The following is a 20397-nucleotide window of genomic DNA, read 5'->3' as shown; positions in this document are numbered from 1 at the left end:
GTGGTTGCTATGCGGTCTCTAGGAGACTTGGGGTGGTTGCTAGGGTATTCTGGATGGTTGCTAGGGTACTCATTGTTTGCATGTTTCAGATAGAGACCATGGATAAAGGAGCATTATAGGACCCCTTCAACAGATGAGTTTGGATGAGAGTCCTGATCCGATCACAGCGTCATTTCATAATCCAAATAACATTTGAGCGCTTATGTCAAAATGTTAAGAGTGAAACTACTTAAGATCTTTTTCTTTTTATCCTGCAGCTGTGAATCTGTGAAGGACGATGGTGTCTGTTAAAGTTGAAGATCTGCTTGAGAAATCACTGAGTGATCTGGACGAAGCTGAATGGAAGAAGTTTAAATGGCACTTAAAGAAAGATCATGAGTGTATAACAAAGCCTGAAATGAATAATTTAGATATCTTAGACACAGTGGATAAGATGGTAGCATGTTTTGGACCAGAAGAAGCTGTGAAGAACATGGTGAAGATCCTGAGGAAGATGAACCAGAACAATCTGGCTGAGCAGCTGGAGAACAAACACAAGCAAGGTAACATTTAATTAACTCTTAACAGTAATGTGACTGACTGTTTACCATTGTGATGTGTTTGTGTGACTTATGTTTCCCAGTGAGTGATTCTCTCTCTCACACACACTCAAGTCAGACTGAAGGCAATATGAAGACATCTGCCGCTGTTGGAGCTCATTCAGAAGAGATCAGGGGTAAATAATCCCTATCTGTGCATGAAAACAAGTGAAAATATAATAGCAAGCAACAATTACAGGGACAAGAAGAACAGCAGCAGATCTTATACAAGTACAATTATTAGAACAGACTGTCTAGTCATTTTTTACGAATGGTTAAATGGTTTACAAGAGTCTTAAATCCTGAATTAAAACTTCTACAAGCAATTTCTACATACGCAGGGTCATTGCAATAACCCCAACCTAACTCTAATACAGTCTCATGTCTTGTTTGGTGTGCTAGATGTCAATGGTTTGATCAAAAATCTTCTAATAATTTTGGTCAGCATGGCCTTAAAGGAACAGTTTACTTAAAAAGGAAAATTCTGTCATTTACTCGCCCTTAAGCGGTTTCAAACCTGTATGAATTTCTTTCTTCTGCTGAACACAAAGGAATATATTTTGAAGAATGTCGGAAACCAAACAGTTGATGACCCAAACCCATTGACTTCCATAGCAGAAAAATAAATAAATATGTTCATACAGGTTTGAAACAATTTGAGGGTGAGAACTATTCCTTTAAGTTGATCTGAGTCCAATAGTGACAATCAGATAAATCCAATTCCAATTGCTTTCAAGTTTTAATCAAGGCATTTCCATCATTTATGTTGTCAACTTCAGCATAATCAGTGTAAGATGGGCAACTATTGCAGTAAGAGTGTGATTCATTTAAATATAGTAGAAGCAGGAATTTATGAAAAACACAATTACTTACTTTTTGCTGTATTTTCCCCTCTTTCTTAAAGGCTCAACTGCATACGATAGAGAAGCTACTCTTAATGATTACACAGAGACCAGCCTCACACTGAAGAACAAATTAAAACGGGACTACGAGCGGATATTGGTTGGTAATTCAGAGACAGGTCACCGGAAAAACCTGAACAAGATTTACACTGATTTATATGTGGTGGAAAATGAGACTGGAGGAAGAGTGAACGAGCACGAAGTGAGTCAGATTGAATCAAATCACAACCGATTGCCTGCCAAGGAGAAGCCAATCAAGTGTAATGACATGTTTAAACGAAACAAAAAAGTACTGACGATGGGGATCGCAGGGGTTGGAAAAACTGTCTCTGTCAATAAATTCATCCTTGACTGGGTTGAAGGAGAAGAAAATCAGGAAATAACCTTCATTTTTCCTCTGCCATTCCGTGAGCTAAACCTTATTACAGAGAACTGCAGTCTCATGGGACTGCTTCACGGACACTTCTTTAGTGATCCTAAAGAACTGCCTTCTCTTCCTAAAGGTGATAGTAAAGTCTTGTTCATTTTTGATGGGCTGGATGAATGTCGCTTCCCTTTGAGCTTTAAAGAGGGTGGCAAATTTACAGATGTTCACAAAAAAACAACAGTGAGTAAGATAATAACAAGCCTTATCAAGGCACATCTGGTTCCCTCTGCTCTCATCTGGATCACATCCAGACCAGCAGCAGCCAGTCTGATACCCCGAAACTACATTGATCAAGTGACAGAGGTGCGAGGATTTAACGATGAGCAGAAAGAGCAATATTTCATCAAAAACAGTCCTGAGGTTGCTGGAAACCTTATCAGTCACATCAAGAAATCCAGGAGTCTGTACATCATGTGCCACATCCCCGTCTTCTGCTGGATCTCTCTTATTGTTCTTCGGCCTCTACTTGAGAGAAATAACAAAACTCCCACAACTCTCACAGGGATGTACACAAGCTTCTTAATTTCTCAGCAGCAACAGATGAAAGAAAAATACTGTGATGAGTCTGAAACTAATTCCAATGCAGAGTCTTTTGATCAGATTATTCTGAAACTTGGGAAACTGGCCTTTCAACAGCTGGAGAAAGGAAACCTGATTTTCTACAGAGAAGATCTTGAGGAATGTGGACTAGATGTCAGTAAAGGTTCAGTGTACTCTGGGTTATGCACTCGAATGTTTCAGGAGGAAAAGTTAGCAGCAAGAAACATTTACAGCTTCGTACATCTCAGCGTACAGGAATTCCTTGCTGCTCTTTATGTGTTTATGATGGACAAAGATAAGAAAGCTGACCTATTTCTTCAATGCAGAAGAAAACTGACATGGAAACTGTCCAAAAAGCCACTGTTTCAGCTTCATAATGCTGCAGTAAAGAAAGCTTTACAGAGTGAGAACGGACACCTGGACCTTTTCATCCGTTTCCTCCTGGGTCTGGAGTCCGATCAGAGTGACCTGAAGCGACTACTGCCAGGACTGGAACTCAGAACAGAGAACATGAAAAACACTGCTGACTATATCAAAAAGAAAATAGAGAAGGAGGAATCAGTAGAGAAGACCACCAATCTCTTCCACTGTCTGAGTGAACTGAAAGATGACTTTGTGGAGGAAATCCAGAAGAATCTGAGCTCAGGAAAATTTTCAGAACAGAATCTGTCCTCTGCTCAATGGTCTGGTCTGGTGTTTGTGCTACAGATGTCAGAAGAGACTCAAGAGATGTTTGAACTGCAGAAATACAGAAGATCTGATGAAGCACTGATGAGACTGCTGCCGGTGATCAAAAACACCAGAAGAGCACTGTAAGAGTCTCCTTTACATTCATTTATAAATACTGTTAGTCTTTTGTAATTGCCTTCATTTTAAATGGGTGACTTGCTGGCCTAGACAGTTCAGAAAAATTAATAAAAGTAGTGTGTGTGAAAATAAATGCTGGTTTGATGTGTTATGAAGAAATATTCTTTTTAGCTTTGCTTAATTCACTACAGTTAAAGTTTTTTTCAAGCTCCAGATTATAAATGCTAATAAGCATTACTACTGCTCTTTGTTTTGTTTTACACAGGCTACCCAGCTGTAATCTCACAGCTCAGTCCTGTGAGAGTTTATCATCAGCTCTACAATCCTCAAACTCCTTTCTGAGAGAGCTGGACCTGAGTAACAATGACCTGCAGGATTCTGGAGTGAAGATTCTTTCTGATGGACTGAAGAGTCCAGACTGTCAGCTGGAGATACTGAGGTGAATGGTTTTAAAATAACTATGCTATAATCAGAGGGTGACTTAACCCTCTAGGGTCGGCAAACGCGCCGGCGCATTTTGCTGGATTTTCTTCACATTGTAGCACAATAGTCAGGTCAAGTCAAGTTTATTTATATAGCGCTTTTCACAACATAGGTTGAATCAAAACAGCTTCACAGTAATAAATTAAAACAATACATCAAGGTTTGTTTCTAGTGGAACGTCCACGTTTGGTAATTACTCTGTTACTCAATAGACTTAAATGACTCTGTCATTTATGGTCATACAGAAAAAAGAAATATGAAAAAAGAATCTGTGATATGTCTACTTTTGTATGTGTCCACTTACAATCAAATCAAAACATTGAGCTTTTGTAAAATAAATAAAATAAAAAGGGTGTGCTTTCTGCCTCCTACCTTTTTTTTCTTGAGTCAGGTCAAGTCACCTTTATTTATATAGCACTTTTTACAATGCAGATTGTATCAAAGCAGCTTCAAATTGATAACATGAAAATAATACAACAAAATTTGTTTCTAGAAGAAAACTGCATCATCGCCCACCCTAAATAAGGCAGATCAATAATATTGTTGAATATTAACCCTCTGGGGTCTGTGGGGTTTTTCTGGGCCCTGGAGGTGTTCTGACATGCTCTGACATTTGTGCTTATTTCTATTACTTGTGACATTTTTATGGATAAAGTCTGATTACACTGTATTCAGCACAAACTCTGCTACAATAATATGTCAGCAGCATGTATGTAAAAGTTTGTCGTTTTGAGATAATGACATTTATGTATGGTTTGTGAAAAAACAAAACAAAATTGTCACTGAAATAAGGCCATGAAACCCATACTGATTATTTCTTCATAAGACTTTTGAAAATTGTATCACATAGCCTAGAATATTTGCTTCAAAACTACTGTATGTGAAATCATCCTGACAACTCATTCAGATAAGACAATATATTGATTTAAAATTTGTAAGACGTGTTTTGTGTAAGAAAGCTTTATGCGGGAGGTGTGAACACATCATTAATATGTATGGGTTTCACACCTGAGAAAGACAAAGACCCTCCCCTAATGGCCCTATTAGGTGCTAACAGGCCCTATCATTCTGAGCAACCTTGCACAAAGAATGAGGAGATTTAAAAAATAATGGCTTTTTGATTGTTTGGATTTATTTACAACACAACATAATCCAAATATACACAACAAATGACAAAAAAAAAAAAAATTAAAAATTATTTAACACACTGAACTAAAGACAGAGACTTGAACTGTCACACACCTTTGTGCCATTCCTGAAACATAGTACATACCTTTCATTTGATTTTTCACTTTAGCATGTTAATGTACGGAGATTTATGTGAATGTTGAAGTCAGCAGGACTCATCAGTGACATCTGATTCCTCTAAAAACAACAACAACAACAAAACTGCTGTGAACATGCTGATATCAAGAGAAACTATAGGGCTGCACAATTTGGGGAATACATTTTAGATTTTTCAGGTTAAAATTGCTTTTTAAAATGTACAGAATACACACACTCACTCACATACACACACACACACACACACACACACACACACACACACACACACACACACACACACACATTTTAATCTGGCACCACCAGTTTTTATCTTACCTTAAAAATCCTCTTTTTTTCAAATCACGTTCTTCTAATTCTTCTGAGGTAAATCCAAGGTAAACAGCACAGCACAAACAGTCTTCCAAACTCGATGAAAAGCAGAGGAGTAAGTTACTGAAGTCTCTGATTCTTTGTTTTGAGGTGATGAGGGCGTTTACAGGTCTGCATTTCTCCGCATGGATCATTTGCATGTCAATCGCTCGTGCGCGCGTGGGCGTGGTCAAATTAAAGTTAATGAGGACGCGTTTGAGAAACTGTACATGCCGCTGCTTTCGTATGGATTACTTAAAAATAGAATATTTGTTTTTTATATAATTTACATACTTTAAAAATAGAGATTCCAAGCGTTGTATAGACATGCGTTTTAAGTCTGTGTGACAAACATTCGCTGAGTTACAGGTCATTTTCTGTTGCGTTTCAGAATGAGTTTCACATTGAGACTGACGGCAGAACGCACATCATGTTTATTTTCTTTGTTTTACGAAAAACACAACATTCTGTTTTTATTATGAGTGTACACAAATAAAAGAAGACATTTAACAGTTTTGAATGATGTACAACACAAGTATGTAAAATCAAAATCAACAGAGTATTTTGCACTGATATGAAAAAAAACAAGCCTATCGCGCCGGCGTGATTGCCGACCCCAGGGGGTTAAATGTCCCCAACTAAGCAAGCCAAAAGCCAAGGTAACAGTGGCAAGGAACCAAAACTCCATCAGGTGACAGAATGGAGAAAAAAAACCTTGGGAGAACCCAGGCTCAGTCGGGGGCCAGTTCTCTGGCGAACGAGCGAACAGTGTATGATTATGATCCAGGCAGCATTACAGGTCAGAAGTCAGATTGGTCGTGTCGATGAGGCCTTCACAGGGCTGATGAGGCTGGCACTTCAGGGATGTGCACAATCTGATTTGGATACGGCCGGGGTCCACCTCACTTCAGTAAACGGAGAGACTGGTTGACACTTCAGTACTGCGTTGTTGTCGCGTCCAGGCACAGGTCCTTCATCGGATCTGGATACGGCCTGGATCCGGCGGACTGCGGTAAACCTCGGTATAAACAGAGAGACTAATATTAGCGTAGACGCCATTCTTCTTATAATGTAACGAGTACATCAGGATTTATGGGAAGTGTTCCCGGTTCCGGCTGGCCTAATCTATGCTGTCTAATATGGAATTATAGAAGTCTATAATGTATTATGTGAATGCTACGTCAAAGAGATGTGACCTTGAGCACGTCTATAAACTGAAACAAAACTCAGCGAATACTTGTCACACATTTATGAGCCATATATCTTTATAAACATTTAAGTGTGTACTTTTAAATGATCGGATTCAAACTGAAAACAAATATTCTCTGTTTAAGTAATTTGTATAAATTTGTTTTAATTTGACCACGCCCAATCGCGCAAAAGAGATTGACATGCAAATCATCCACATATTACGCGAACGCGCTCATTACCTCAAACACAAAGCACCAAACTTCATAAGTCTCTGCTTTTTCGTTGAGTTTGGAAGACATGCCGTGAGATAAGTCAGCTTACATTGGATTTACCTCAGAAGAAGAAGAACGCAATTTGAAGACAAGAAAGATGTAAGGTAAGAAATTATTAATTATTAGTTAATGTTATTGTTGCATAAACTTCACATTATAGTTGAACTGTTGCTAGATATATGGTGAATATTGTAATATTTAGACCCGTGTTTACGGTTAAATACTGTGTTTGTGGATATCTGCTCAAACGTAGATATGTATAATATGGTAACCATAATGTTTCATATTTCGGAGCGTGCTTTGCGTTTGAATGTTTCATATTCAAAACGCGCTGTGCGTTTGAAAAGCAAAACGCACCAAACAATAGGCTTTATGTTTTTACTCCAATCTCTTTTTTATTTTTTTTTATTTACTGTTTATTTGACATGGACAGCGCACAATTTAAACAATTGCACCAAAGTTAGCTAACAGCTAATTTGCATCTGTTGTCCATGGACAGGTAGACAAAACAAAAACAAACGACTCAAAACAACCACTAAACAACAAATACACTACATCAATTTACAAAAATACATATTATCCATCAATTCAAAATTAATAAAAACGGTTTGATGTATACACCAAATACAAAATACAGAAAATACAATGCAATCATTAGTGGTGACACTCTTGTGCTATTTTTGGCCAAATTTTGAGGCTGGCTTTAAATACTGCAAAACTTCCTGAGTTTCTAATGTCTGTGGGTATTGAGTTCCACTTCCCCACTACTTTAACAGAGAAGGCTGTCTTCTAAAATGCGGTACCAAATCACCCCTAGTTGATGCTCTAGTTCTACTGGCACTGCCACTGCCAGAGAATACTATGCATCCTCTAAGAGGAGGGAGTGCAAGAACATGAATAACTTTAAACATTAGACATGCGTCCGAATAAAATAAGAAATTATCAAAATTGAGAAGATTATATTTTTTCACGATATTACAATGATGATAATCCTTAGGTTTTTTGTCTAATACTTTTAAAATTTGTTTGTAAAGTAAATACATAGGCTCGAGCGTAGTCACTCCTGCCTGTGACCAGGTTGTTATACAGTAAGACAAATGGGGAAAAATCATCGTGTGTACAAAAAGTTTTGTAGCAGACGGTGACAAATTATGTCTGTTACTCTTAAAATTGTTTAGATTAAACTTAACAGTCTTGATGACCTTACTAACTTGTTTTTTGAAGGTCAAATTTGTGTCAATTATTATGCCTAAATATTTAACATGTGTCACAGATGTAATGACTTCACCGTTAATTAAAATATCAGGATTAACTGAATTATTAATCCTCGCTGTAAAATACATGCAAACTGTTTTACTTAGATTAAGGGTCAAACATGAATTTGCCAGCCAATCCGACACCTTACTCATCGAAGCTGTCAGTTTGGCTGCAGCGTGTTCTTTAGATCTTGCATGGGTAAAAATCACAGTGTCATCAGCATACATTTGGATGTTAATATCTGGACATGTTTGAGGGAGGCCATTTATATATATACAAAATAAAAGAGACCCCTGAAATACAGTTTGCAAATGAAGAACACTTATCACCCACTCTTGTACATTGTTTTCTTTTATTCAAATAGGATTCCATCCAGGTCATGGTATTAATAGATAAATGAAATTTAGAAAGTTTTGATAGTAAAACGTTGTGATTAACGGTATCAAATGCCTTCTTAAAATCTAAAAACACAGCTCAGACGACACCGCTTTTATCAAGTAGACTTTTGATTTGTTCCACAATTCTTTTTTTTTGCTGTTTCTGTCGAGTGATGCTTTCTGAAGCCAAACTGCATCGGGTGCAAAGTAAATTCACCTTCATTTAGATGAGAGACTAGCTGATCACAAACAACCTTTTCTGTAATTTTAGAAACTATTGGAAGTATACTAATGGGTCTATAATTTGATGTGTGTTCTATCACCTGTTTTTAAAATTGGAGTCACTACTGCAGCCTTCCAGGATGAGGGAAAATAGGAATTTGTTATTGACAAGTTTATCAAATGAGTTAAAGGCTTACATAGTATTAATTTATAATTTTTCAAGAATTTTGCATCAAAATCAAAAACATCGATTTCATAACATTTCATAAAATCATAACGAATGGAAACATTTAAAGTGACATATGATAATCAAAATATTTTTCTCTAGCGTAGTTGTGACTGAAGTGTTCCTTTTGAAAGATTTATAGGCTGCTATAGGTTATTGTTATTATTATTATTATTTTATGCAGCACTGCGCGTAGCCTATGCCTACAAGGCACAACAAACCTGGTGTTTATTATATATTGTTGGAAACATTTGTGTGTGTGTGCATTCTGTGAATTTTAAAAAGCAATTTTAACTAGAAAAATCTAAAATCTATTCCCAAAATCGTGCATCCCTATAGTTCTCTTACGAGAGGTTCTCTCATACTGCGTAAATAGCTTTACGCTAGGGGAAAAACTATTTTTCCACGAGATACTGAAGTCAAAAAATTATCCTTAATTTTGAAATACTGTAAAACGCGTTGCAGCAGCATGCAGACATGGGCGAGACAGCTCGAGCGCCCATTGGCTGCTCTGCGGCAACTGCACCAGCCTATCGAGAGAGGCCCCTCATGACGTCAGGACCAATGAGGGCGCTTCGCGCCCACTACGTCATGTCCCGCCGAGAGCGGGTGGGGCTTGGGCTATAAATACGGCCCCGAAAGGCTGGTTCACCGATTTTTCATCTCTTCAGCGAAGCTCACGCATCGCTGGATCCCGAGAGGAAGAAGACGCGCCATCTGATAAAATCCCTCAGCGGGACGAGCGTCTGCATCTGAAGCTGCTGGTCGACAACTCGCTGCCTTCAGTCGCCGTTTCTGCTCACGCTTTCCGGCGTAGCCTACATATCGTTTTCTCTGCTACCGTGTTTTGTGTATGTGTGTGTTCGCCGCTGCGACATACACTCTCATTGCACTAAAAGAGCCGGGCGTCTTTTTCAAGACACTACTTTTCCTGGATCACGCAGCTCTCGCGCTCAATGCCTATGGTGACTCTGAGGACTCGCCTGGCATCCTTCTCCGAGACTGCACCCTCCGCCCGCCGCGGTACCGCGCCGTAAAAAGTGCCATGCTCAACGGGTCCCGGAACCTCCCCCAGCCCGCAAAGCTCGCCAGTGCGCCCGCCTGCTTCACCTGCTTCGCTGAGTGTCTTCCTGATGGACAGCGTGGCGCCGCTTCCGTCGTGGATGTAGACAAAGAAGCCGCGTCTGTGTGGGATGATATCTGATCTCCCTCTGTTCGAGCTGCGCAAACTGCGCCGTTCACAGGGGATGTCAGGAGCGGACGGTCACAGGGCTAGCTTTCTCTCTGCCTCTGTTCGAGCCGCGCAAACTGCGCCGTTCACAAGGGAGACCGGAAGCGGATGGTCACGGGGTTAGTTTTTTCTTTACGTTACAAGAAAAGCTACCCCGCCCTAGTTGCGCCCCATTCACGCGTCACTCACCGGCGAAATGAGAAAAGAGTGTTTTTAGTCCCGCCGAGGCCGGACTAACCTCCATTTCTCGCACATTTCTCAGTCCCCTCTTCAGGCGACTCGAAATATCAATATTGCAGCAAACGAGCCTGTTATAATACACGCACGCCTGCAAACAAACGCCGAAGCAAACATGTTGACGCTCTTATATGCTCGTGCTACTGAAAGCTTATGTGTTCCCCCCCTGTGGCTCAACGGCGGAATCTTAGGTTTTCGCACGAGAGACCCGTGTTCAAATCCCGGGTCTGCCGGTAGATAAAATTATGCCGTCAATGCTTCGCTCTGTCAGTTCCCTTAAAAATGCGACTGCAGATGTGTATTTTGCAGCCACTGAGCGCGTTGTACAACCCGCTCGTCTGCACCCAGACACCGTTTCTATGGTTCGCGTGCGTCGCTGGCGAAATGAGAAAAGAGAGTGCTTTTAGTCACATGCGGTCACACACGGACAAAAATCTTTCACCACGGCACTTTAGTCCCGCTCAAAAGTTTCAGAAGATGCTGGGTCTCATGGCTTCAGCATCTTCAGTGCTTCAGCTGGGTCTGCTTCGCATGCGCCCGCTGCAGTACTGGTTGAAAGTGCGCGTACCGCGCCGAGCGTGGACCTCCGGTCTCTTGCGCCTCAAGGTCGATCAGAAATGCATCTCAGCTCTGAAACCTTGGACAGCGACCGATTGGTACCGGTCAGGTGTAAACCTGGGGACTTCCTCGAGTGTGAAGGTGGTGTCTACGGACGCCTCAACCTCGGGATGGGGAGCGCTGCTCGAGGGCAGACCGTTCTTCGGCCAGTGGTCAGAACGGGAAAAGCTTCTACACATAAACTGCCTGGAAATGATGGCAGTCGACAATGCGCTGAGGCGCTTTTGGCCCCAGATAAAAGGACACCACGTCTTGGTCTGTTCGGACAACATGCCGGTGGTGGCTTATATAAATCACCAAGGAGGTATCAGATCCAGAACCCTTCACAGGCTGACAGAACGCCAGGAGCTCAGCACAATCTGCGCTCGCTGAGAGCAGCGCATGTGCCCGGCCACCTGAATGTGGGACCAGACAGACTGTCCAGGAACAACGTTCCGGCAGGAGAATGGTCTTTACACCCACAAACAGTCGAACTGCTATGGGAAACATTCGGCAGAGCGAAAATAGACCTATTTGCGTCTCAAGAGAACGCTCACTGTGAGGAGTTTTTCTCCAAGAGCAGGGATGCACTGGCCCACGTCTGGCCCCGCTGCCCGCTCTATGCGTTTCCTCCTGTCACGCTCCTACCCCAGGTATTAGAGCGAATTAGGGAAAACGGATGCTCAGTGCTACTCATGGCCCCATTATGGACGAACCAAGCCTGGTTTCCAGTCCTGATGCAGCTGACGAGTACCGCCCCGTGGCCGATACCGGTGAGGAGGGATCTCCTCTCACAGGCCAACGGCTCGATCTGGCACCCTCGCCCGGAGCTTTGGTCCCTACATGTGTGGGCCATCAACGGGTACTCGTTAACCTCCCAGCGGGAGTGTTAAACACGATCACGCAGGCTAGAGCTCCATCTACTAGACGGCTCTATTCCTCAGAATGGTCTGTGTTCACTAGCTGGTGTACAGCTTGTGGCACTTCACCCTCAGACTGTGGGGTGTCAGAGGTTCTTTCTTTTCTACAAGAGCTTCTGGATAAGGGCAGAGCCCCATCCACGCTCAAAGTTTATGTGGCGGCCATAGCAGCGTTCGCTGAACCAACGCTTGGTCAGTCATTAGGAAGGAACGATCTGGTCATTCGCTTCCTTAGAGGCTGAATCCTCCCAGACCTCCCTCAGTTCCCCTTTGGGACCTTTCCACGGTTCTGGAAGCCATGAAAGGTGCCCCATTCAAGCCAATCCAGTCAATAGACCTAAAATACTTGTCTTTCAAAACAGTGTCTCTTCTGGCTCTAGGGGGACTTGCAAGCGCTCTCAGTGAGCGCGACGTGTATGGAGTTTGGGCCCAATGACTCGAAAGTCATACTCAAACCAAAGCACGGATATGTTCCTAAATCCCTCAACACACCGTTTAGGGCACAGGTGATCTCCCTGTCGGCCCTGCCGGTATCTGAAGAGGAAGGGGACGCAGGCTTCCTTTGCCCAGTCAGGGCGTTAAGAGCCTATGTGTCTCGCTCATCTGTTTTTAGACAGACAGAGCAGCTCTTTGTTTTGTTCAGCGGACGTTCTAAGGGACTAGCTGCGTCAAAACAGAGTTTATCCAGATGGATAGTTGATGCTATAGCGCTAGCTTATACATCTAAGGGCTGGTCTAGTGGGATTGCCTTGCAAGATATCTGTATGGCGGCAGGCTGGGCCTCCCCGTCTACATTTATAAGGTTTTATAACCTCGAGGTTCCCGCTTTGCAAGCTAAGTTGCTCTTGGTCTAATTTTTCAGTATTGCCTGCCCGATGCTATCGGCTCAGGATGCTGAAACAGCTGGAGCATTGATCAATGATCGTCTGTATACTTCTGTGAGCAGTGTGTAAGTCCCCCCATATTTATCAGTCCAGGCCGAGTTCGCCTTGGCTGTGTGGAACACTTGATATAATCTGCTCTTATTAGAGCTCTATATTACAGGAATGATGCTATTCTAGCCCCTCTTCCCGGATTCTCTGTGAGTCCCTTGTGATTATGCACTGTATGAGCCCCGGGCACCCGCCCTTGGGACTTTAGTGTTGTATCTCAAGTACGCACGGCGTTTTACACTGTGTTCCCCTAGCGTAAAGCTATTTACGCAGTACGAGAGAACCTCTCGTAAGAGAACGTACTCGGTTACTAACGTAACCTTGGTTCTCTCTAGAGAGGGAACGAGTACTGCGTATCTTGCCGTGCATGCATCATGCTCTGGTTCGCTTCGGCGATGAAAAACCGGTGAACCAGCCTTTCGGGGCCGTATTTATAGCCCAAGCACCACCCGCTTTCGGCGGGACATGACGTAATGGGTCCTGACGTCATGAGGGGCCTCTCTCGATAGGCTGGTGCAGTTGCCGCAGAGCAGCCAATGGGCACGCGAGCTGTCTCGCCCATGTCTGCATGCTGCTGCAACGCGTTTTACAGTATTTCAAAATTAAGGATAATTTTTTGGCTTCAGTATCTCGTGGAAAAAGAGTTTTTCCCCTAGCGTAAAGCTATTTACGCAATACTCGTTCCCTCTCTAGAGAGAACCGAGGTTACGTTAGTAACCGAGTACGTTTCTCTTGATATCAGCATGTTCACAGTTTTTTTTTACTGATAAGTCCTGCTGACTTCAACATTCACATAAGTCTCTGTACATGAACATGGTAAAGTGAAAATCAAACACCTTGGAAATGAAAGGTATGTACAATGTTTTTAGGAATGGCACAAAGGTCTCTGTCTTTGGATCATTGTTTTCAATAATGTGCTTTTTTGTCATTTGTTGTGTATCTTTGGATTATGTTGTGTTGTAAATAAATCCAAACAATCAAAAAGCCATTCTTTTTTAAATCTCCTCATTCTTTGTGCAAGGTTGCTCATAATGATATAATGATAGAATGGGCTGTCAAAACCCTGAGTGAAAAGGCTCGGAGGGCTTTCTATGCTATAAAGTCACGATGTGGACACTTAAAATTACACATTAAAACCTGGATAAAATTATATAATTCAATAATAAAACCAATAATTTTATATGGATGTGAAATTTGGGGACCAGTACTAAATTGTAAAAATTGGGATAAAACATCAGTAGAAAAATTACAATTGGAAATTGGCAAAAATATTTTAGGGGTTTACAGAAACACGTCCACTGCGGCCTGCAGGGCTGAGCTGGGCCTGTACCCGCTGAACATCGAGATCCAGAAGAGATGTGTTGCAATTCTGGCATCATCTCCATCAGTCTGATCCAGAGTCAGTGCAATATAAAGCCCTCCTCGCCAATAAAACCTCAGCAGAACCTCATCCTCTGAACACACTCGCTCTCCAACTCGTCCATCAGACTATACTCCCCATCAACCCCAAACCTATCATTAACCAAATCCACAAACATCTAAAAGACACCCATGATGAAGCACTAAAAGCACATTTTGCCCTCCAGAATAAACTCCAATGTTACTCGACCCTCAATAGAACCACTAAATTGGCCAGTTATCTATTTATTAAACATTTTAAAGAAAGACAAATCCTCTCCAAATACAGATTAAGTGACCATGATCTAGAGATAGAGAGTCTACGATAGACGTAGAATAACATGGACAGAAAGAGAGCAGAGGATCTGTAGACACTGTGACCAACAGCACATCGAGGATGAGGAACACTTTCTTCTCTTCTGCTCTAAATACACCAGTATAAGAGAAACCTTTCTGCCCAGATTTGAAATCTTGATTCCATCGTTCTTTGAACTGAGTGACACTGAAAAAATGTCCTTCTTACTGGGAGAAGATGATAGTACAGCTGCACTAGCGGCTAAATATGTGTTAGCTATTCACAACGCCAGAGACAGCTAATTCTCTAGAGAGACCCACTGTATTTATTCATTTATTAGGATAGATTGTGTTTATTTATCTATTTATTTATATTTACTATGCTACATATGACATGATCTATACATATATGTTTTGTTTGTTTGTTTTATTATTTATATTTAATATGTTGATGCTTTGGCAACATTGTGTTACACAGTCATGCTAATAAAGCTCATTTGAATTGAATTGAATTTATAGGGCCTGATAGCTCCGAATAGGGCCATTAGGGGAGGGTTTTTGTCTTTCTCAGGTGATAAAGTCATTAATATTCAGGATGTGTTTATGCGCCTCCTCGGATAAAGCTTTCTTACACAAAACACGTCTTACAAATTTTAAATCAATTTATTGTCTTATCGGAATGAGCAGTCAGGATGATTTTCACATAGTTTTGGAGCAAATATTCTAGGCTATGTGATACAATTTTCAAAAGTTGTGTGAAGAAATAATCAGTATGGGTTTCGTGACCTTATTTCAGTGACAATTTTTTTTCACAAACCACACATAAATGTCTATCTCAAAACTACAAACTTTTACATACATGCTGCTGATATATTATTGTAGCAGAGTTTGTGTTAAATACAGTGTAATCAGACTTTAGCCATGAAAATGTAACAAGTAACAGAAATAAGCAATAAGAAATAACCAAGAAGCAAGGTAAGCGGCCCCTTAGCACCCACAAGTGACAAAACATTTGCATGATTTTTTTTTTATATATATTTATTCAGACGTATGACCCACATGGACTGCAGAAGTTTAAGAAAAATATTGTTTGGGGTGAGGGGAAGGGGATGGACTCTATGAAGATTGAATTTGCAACAGTTTCTAAAACTGTAAAATGCTTCTATTTCATGCATGATTTGCTTCTGACAGCACTGACCAAGCTAGCAGCGCCATCTAGTGGCTGTGCACAGGACACAGTTAGCATCTCAGCCAGGGTTCAAAATTAACACCACACACCAAATGGCAATTAACTGAAACAGACTTACTTATCAGTTGGCTGGGATTTTTTTATTTTTTTTTATTAACACTAACAATGCATTGTTGAGAGAACAGGATATGTCTTAGTATGAATATCAAATTGTGAAGGTTGTGATGTATTCATATAAATATACATTCTGACTGTAAGGACCAAGGTTAGAGCTAGGCTGTGTGAGGGCTTAATGTAGAATGCTAATGATAAAGTTATTCCAAAACTGTAACTCCAGTTGTTCCAAGAGGTCAATACAAAAAGCCAAGAGGGTGATTGTTGCCCAAAAAGGTCAATTAAAAACATCTTGCAGGTCTAGAAAGTTTGGAAAAATAGATAAAAGTAATGTTTGTGAAAAATAAATGCGGGTTTGATGTTCAATGAAGAGATAATTGTTTTAGCTTTGTTTAATTCACTAGAGTTAAAGTTTTTTTTCAAGCTCCAGATTATAAACGCTAATAAGCATTACTACTGCTCTTTGTTTTGTTCTCTACACAGGCTACACAGCTGTAATCTCACAGCTCAGTCCTGTGAGAGTTTATCATCAGCTCTACAATCCTTAAACTCCTTTCTGAGAGAGCTGGACCTGAGTAACAATGACCTGCAGGATTCTGGAGTGAAGCTTCTTTCTGATAGACTGAAGAGTCCAAACTGTCAGCTGGAGATACTGAGGTGAATGGTTTTAAAATGATTAACTATGCTATAATCAGAGGCTGACTTAACCAATAAGCAAGGTAAGCGGCCGCTTAGCACCCGCAAGAGACAAAACATTTGCAGGAATGTGATATTTTTCCATGTTTATACAGACGTATGACCCACATGGACTGCATTAGTCTAAGAAAAATATTATTTGGGGTGAGGGGAAGGGAATGGACTGTATGAAGATTGAATTTGCAACAGTTACTAAAACTGTAAAATGCTTCTATTTCATGCATGATTTGTATCTTTTCCTTGCAATGAGTTGCTTCTTCAAAGCTCGACAGTTAGCTAACAGTGTAAAGTTCTCCAAAAAACACAAGGCATAACTTTTCTTAGGTTCCACGAAGATACTTGACTTTTCTTATTATACTGTAAAACTGTAACAAAGAAAACAAAAGACAAATAGAAATAAGATCAAACCAATACAGATACCTAAAGTACACAACTTATAGCAACAGAAATGCTGAGTCATAGCTAATAGCTCATATGCTATCTATCAGTTTAGTCATTTGACATGAGAAAACTCCAATAACCCAAAGATATGCCAAGTACAATTACTTTTAATTTTTTTTAGTAATATGTACAGTACTTACAGACAAATAGTAGCCAAGGCAACAATGTAAAAAGAAAGAAATGCAGCAGGAGAAAACAGCACTGGCACTCTGCTTTGCGGCACACTTAAAAAAAAATTTATGGAATTTTACTAAACTAAAATTTACTAACCCCCTCCTTGAACTGCCACCTTAACCCCCTGGGGTCGGCTATCGCGCCATCTTATATGCTTGTGTTATACATCAATCGATCCTGTTTAGTGTGTATTTTTTTTGTGTATGCTCATAATAAAAACAAAGTGTTGTGCTTTTCGCCAAATAAAGAAAAATAAACATGATGCGAGTTCTGCCTACTCTCCGTCAGTGAAGTCAATTCTGAAAATGAACTGTAACTCAGCGAATACTCAGTCAAACAGGCATACAGACATACAGGCATGAAGCTTGAATTCTCTTCTTTTAAATGAAGTAATTTTTATAAAAAACAAATATTCACAGTTTATATAATATGTATGTAAAGAGAGAGATGTCAGTCATTCTCATCTCAGCTAATTAAGTTTTAATGTGACTCCGCCTACGGAGACCGCGCTATTCAAACGCAAATGTGAGGCGATCCATACAAACCTGTGAAACGCCCACATCCGCTGGATAAGGCCGGTGAAACACTGGATGCATGGCGTAAGCGTCTCGGCTGCGTGGCGTGTCCGTTTTTATTTCGGCTCCCATGTTAACAGTTTAGAGTTTGCACACTGCCTGTGTGAGACGTGCGTCTCAGGCGCGGCACGAGCCGCGTGGAAAACGCGTGCATTCTAGAAATAGAACCGACGCCTATTTTTCACGCGACACGCAAGCGTCTTGGAAGCGTTTCCATGCAAAATTGAATAGGAAAATCTGTTTATTTGTCATTTTGACACGAATACATATTAATAAATATCCTTTTGATGTTTAAATGTGTCTAGGTTTTGACATAAATGCAAATATAAATGTCATTTTACAAAATATGATCGATTTTCAAATACTGCTATATTGAATGAACAGCTTTTAGCAAACTCTATTGCTATACTGAGATGAGGAATATACTGTATGTGTTTTGTCAAAAATAAAGTCATCAACTAACTAATGAATCCTTTACTTTGAAATACGTATGATAAAATGTATACTTTAGTTTTGAAAGACGTTGACTAGTTTTGAAAAGATTATAAAGTATGTATGTGCATGCATATATATATGTGTGTGTGTATATATGAAGAGTTCAGATGCAAAAGCCTCTAAATGCCATCTGAAATTTTCTCCTAGAATGATAATTTTTATGAAGCTTGTATATTTAAGTTAGCTATAGGTGACACACCTGAATGAATGGCTCATTAAGTATGCAGGGACGTAGTCTCACCAGGTGTGAACTACTAAATATGCATGATGCTGTTGGAGAGTTTACGCCCCATCCGCATATTGGCTTTCCAAACTAAAAGTGTTTCACAAAACTAAAATCAATGTATCGTTTTATGTGAATGATTAGGCAGGATGAATTTCATATCATTTTGAAGAAAAAACACAAGGCGATGACATCCATTAGTCAAAAGTCTTATTGCCACATATTTAGTATGTGTTTTGTGGCCTTATTTCAGAAACTTTAATTTTTAGTTTTTTCGATAACCACGCATAAACATTATTCTCTCAAAAATGAAAACATGTACATACATGTGGCTCACATATTATGGAAGTCCTGTTTGTGCTATATAGAGTGAATTTACACCTTTGCCATTAATATGTTTATAAGCAACTGAAAAAAGCACAAATGTCAGGGCATGTCAGAACATCTCAAGGACCCCAAAAACACCCCAGACCCCAGAGGGTTAACGTGGTGGAGGGGTTTGAGTACCCGAATGACCCTAGGAGCTATGTTGTCCGGGCTATATGCCCCTGGTAGGGTCTCCCAAGGCAAACAGGTCCTAGGCAACGGGTCAGACTAAGAGTGGTTCAAAAACCCTTTATGAGAAATAGTAAATCGAGGACCGTGACGTCGCCCGGTATGGCGCAGCCGAGGCCCCACCCTGGAGCCAGGCTCGGGGTTGGGGCTCGTAATCGAGTGCCTGGTGGCCGGGCCTCCCCCCACGGGGTCCGGCCGGGCTCAGCCCGAAGGAGTGATGTGGGGCCGCCTTCCCGTGGGCTCAACACCTACAGGAGGGACCGTAAGGGGCCGGTGCTGAGAGGATCAGGCAGCAGTCGAAGGCAGAGGCCTCGACAACCCGATCCCTGGACACGGAAACTAGCTCTAGGGACGTGGAACGTCACCACGCTGGCAGGGAAGGAGCCTGAGATTGTGCGTGAGGTTGAGAGGTTCCAACTAGAGATAGTTGGGATCACTTCTACGCACAGCTTGGGCTCTGGAACCACACTCCTCGAGAGAGGATGGACTCTTCACCACTCTGGAGTTGCCCATGGTGAGAGGCGGCGGGCCAGTGTGGTTTTGCTTATAGCCCCCCAGTAGCCTTAGATAAAAGGAGTGCATTGTCTACGATACACAGGCTGATTTCCTCCATCTCCACTTCCTCTCTCTCATTTATTAGACAACCGTGGGAGTCGGATCTATGCCTCACATTTGATGATGAGACTTGGAATCAGATCCTGTCCTGTGTTCATACCTCTTCTATTTGTGCTCGTCACAGTCTTATCCAATTAAATTTATTCATTGAATTAACTGGACAAAAGTGAGGTTGGCAAAAATTAAGCCTGATGTTGATCCTCTCTGTCATTGTTGCCATCAGGCCCCTGCTGATTTATTACATATGGTTTGGTTATGTCCATCGTTAACTTCTTTTTGACTATCAATCTTTAATTGGTTTTCTTCAGTGACAAAGAGACAGATTGAGCCTTGCCCTTTGGTTGCACTTTTTGGACTTTCTTCAAATGTCACTGGCTTGTCTGGAAATGATGCAAAGGCTTTTGCCTTTTTAACATTATTAGCTAGACGGTGCATTCTTCTGCTCTGGAAACACAATCTCCCTCCATCTTCTGATGACTGGTTGAGAGATGTTATGAGCTTCATATATTTCTCACTATTCTCCTGTATATGTATCCTGGTATTATCGTAAAAGTTCAATAAACAGATTTAAAGATAATTAAACGAAATTAAGAATGTATTAGAATTCATTGTAAATGAATGCATTTGAAATACTTGAAATATTTGAAATATGCACACATTCACAGTTTTTTGTATGACTGTTAATGTTTCTTGTCTAAATGTAAATGATATATTTTCAATTCAAAACAAAGTAATTTTGAAAAAAAAAAAAGTAATTTATTCTTTTGGGAAATTATTTTGGGAAACGCAGCCAA

At 40.8% G+C, this 20397-nt stretch overlaps 1 protein-coding gene across 1 annotated transcript in view; it reads left to right on the top strand.

The window, feature by feature from the left end:
• The first annotated feature begins 628 nt into the window (after positions 1-628).
• The window catches only part of LOC307157239 (NLR family CARD domain-containing protein 3-like), a 99335-nt gene continuing 79566 nt past the window's right edge, over positions 629-20397 (top strand). The window contains exons 1-4 of the mRNA XM_079869095.1: positions 629-715; positions 1483-3259; positions 3520-3693; positions 16313-16486. Coding sequence (XP_079725221.1) covers positions 670-715; positions 1483-3259; positions 3520-3693; positions 16313-16486 — 2171 coding nt within the window. The 5' untranslated portion in view covers positions 629-669. The remainder of the gene's footprint in view (positions 716-1482; positions 3260-3519; positions 3694-16312; positions 16487-20397) is intronic.

This window comes from Squalius cephalus (assembly GCF_949319135.1).
Source record: "Squalius cephalus genome assembly, chromosome: 4".
Taxonomy (NCBI): Eukaryota; Metazoa; Chordata; class Actinopteri; order Cypriniformes; family Leuciscidae; genus Squalius; species Squalius cephalus.
Note: the sequence above shows the minus strand (reverse complement) of the source record. Positions and strands in the feature narration are given on the sequence as shown.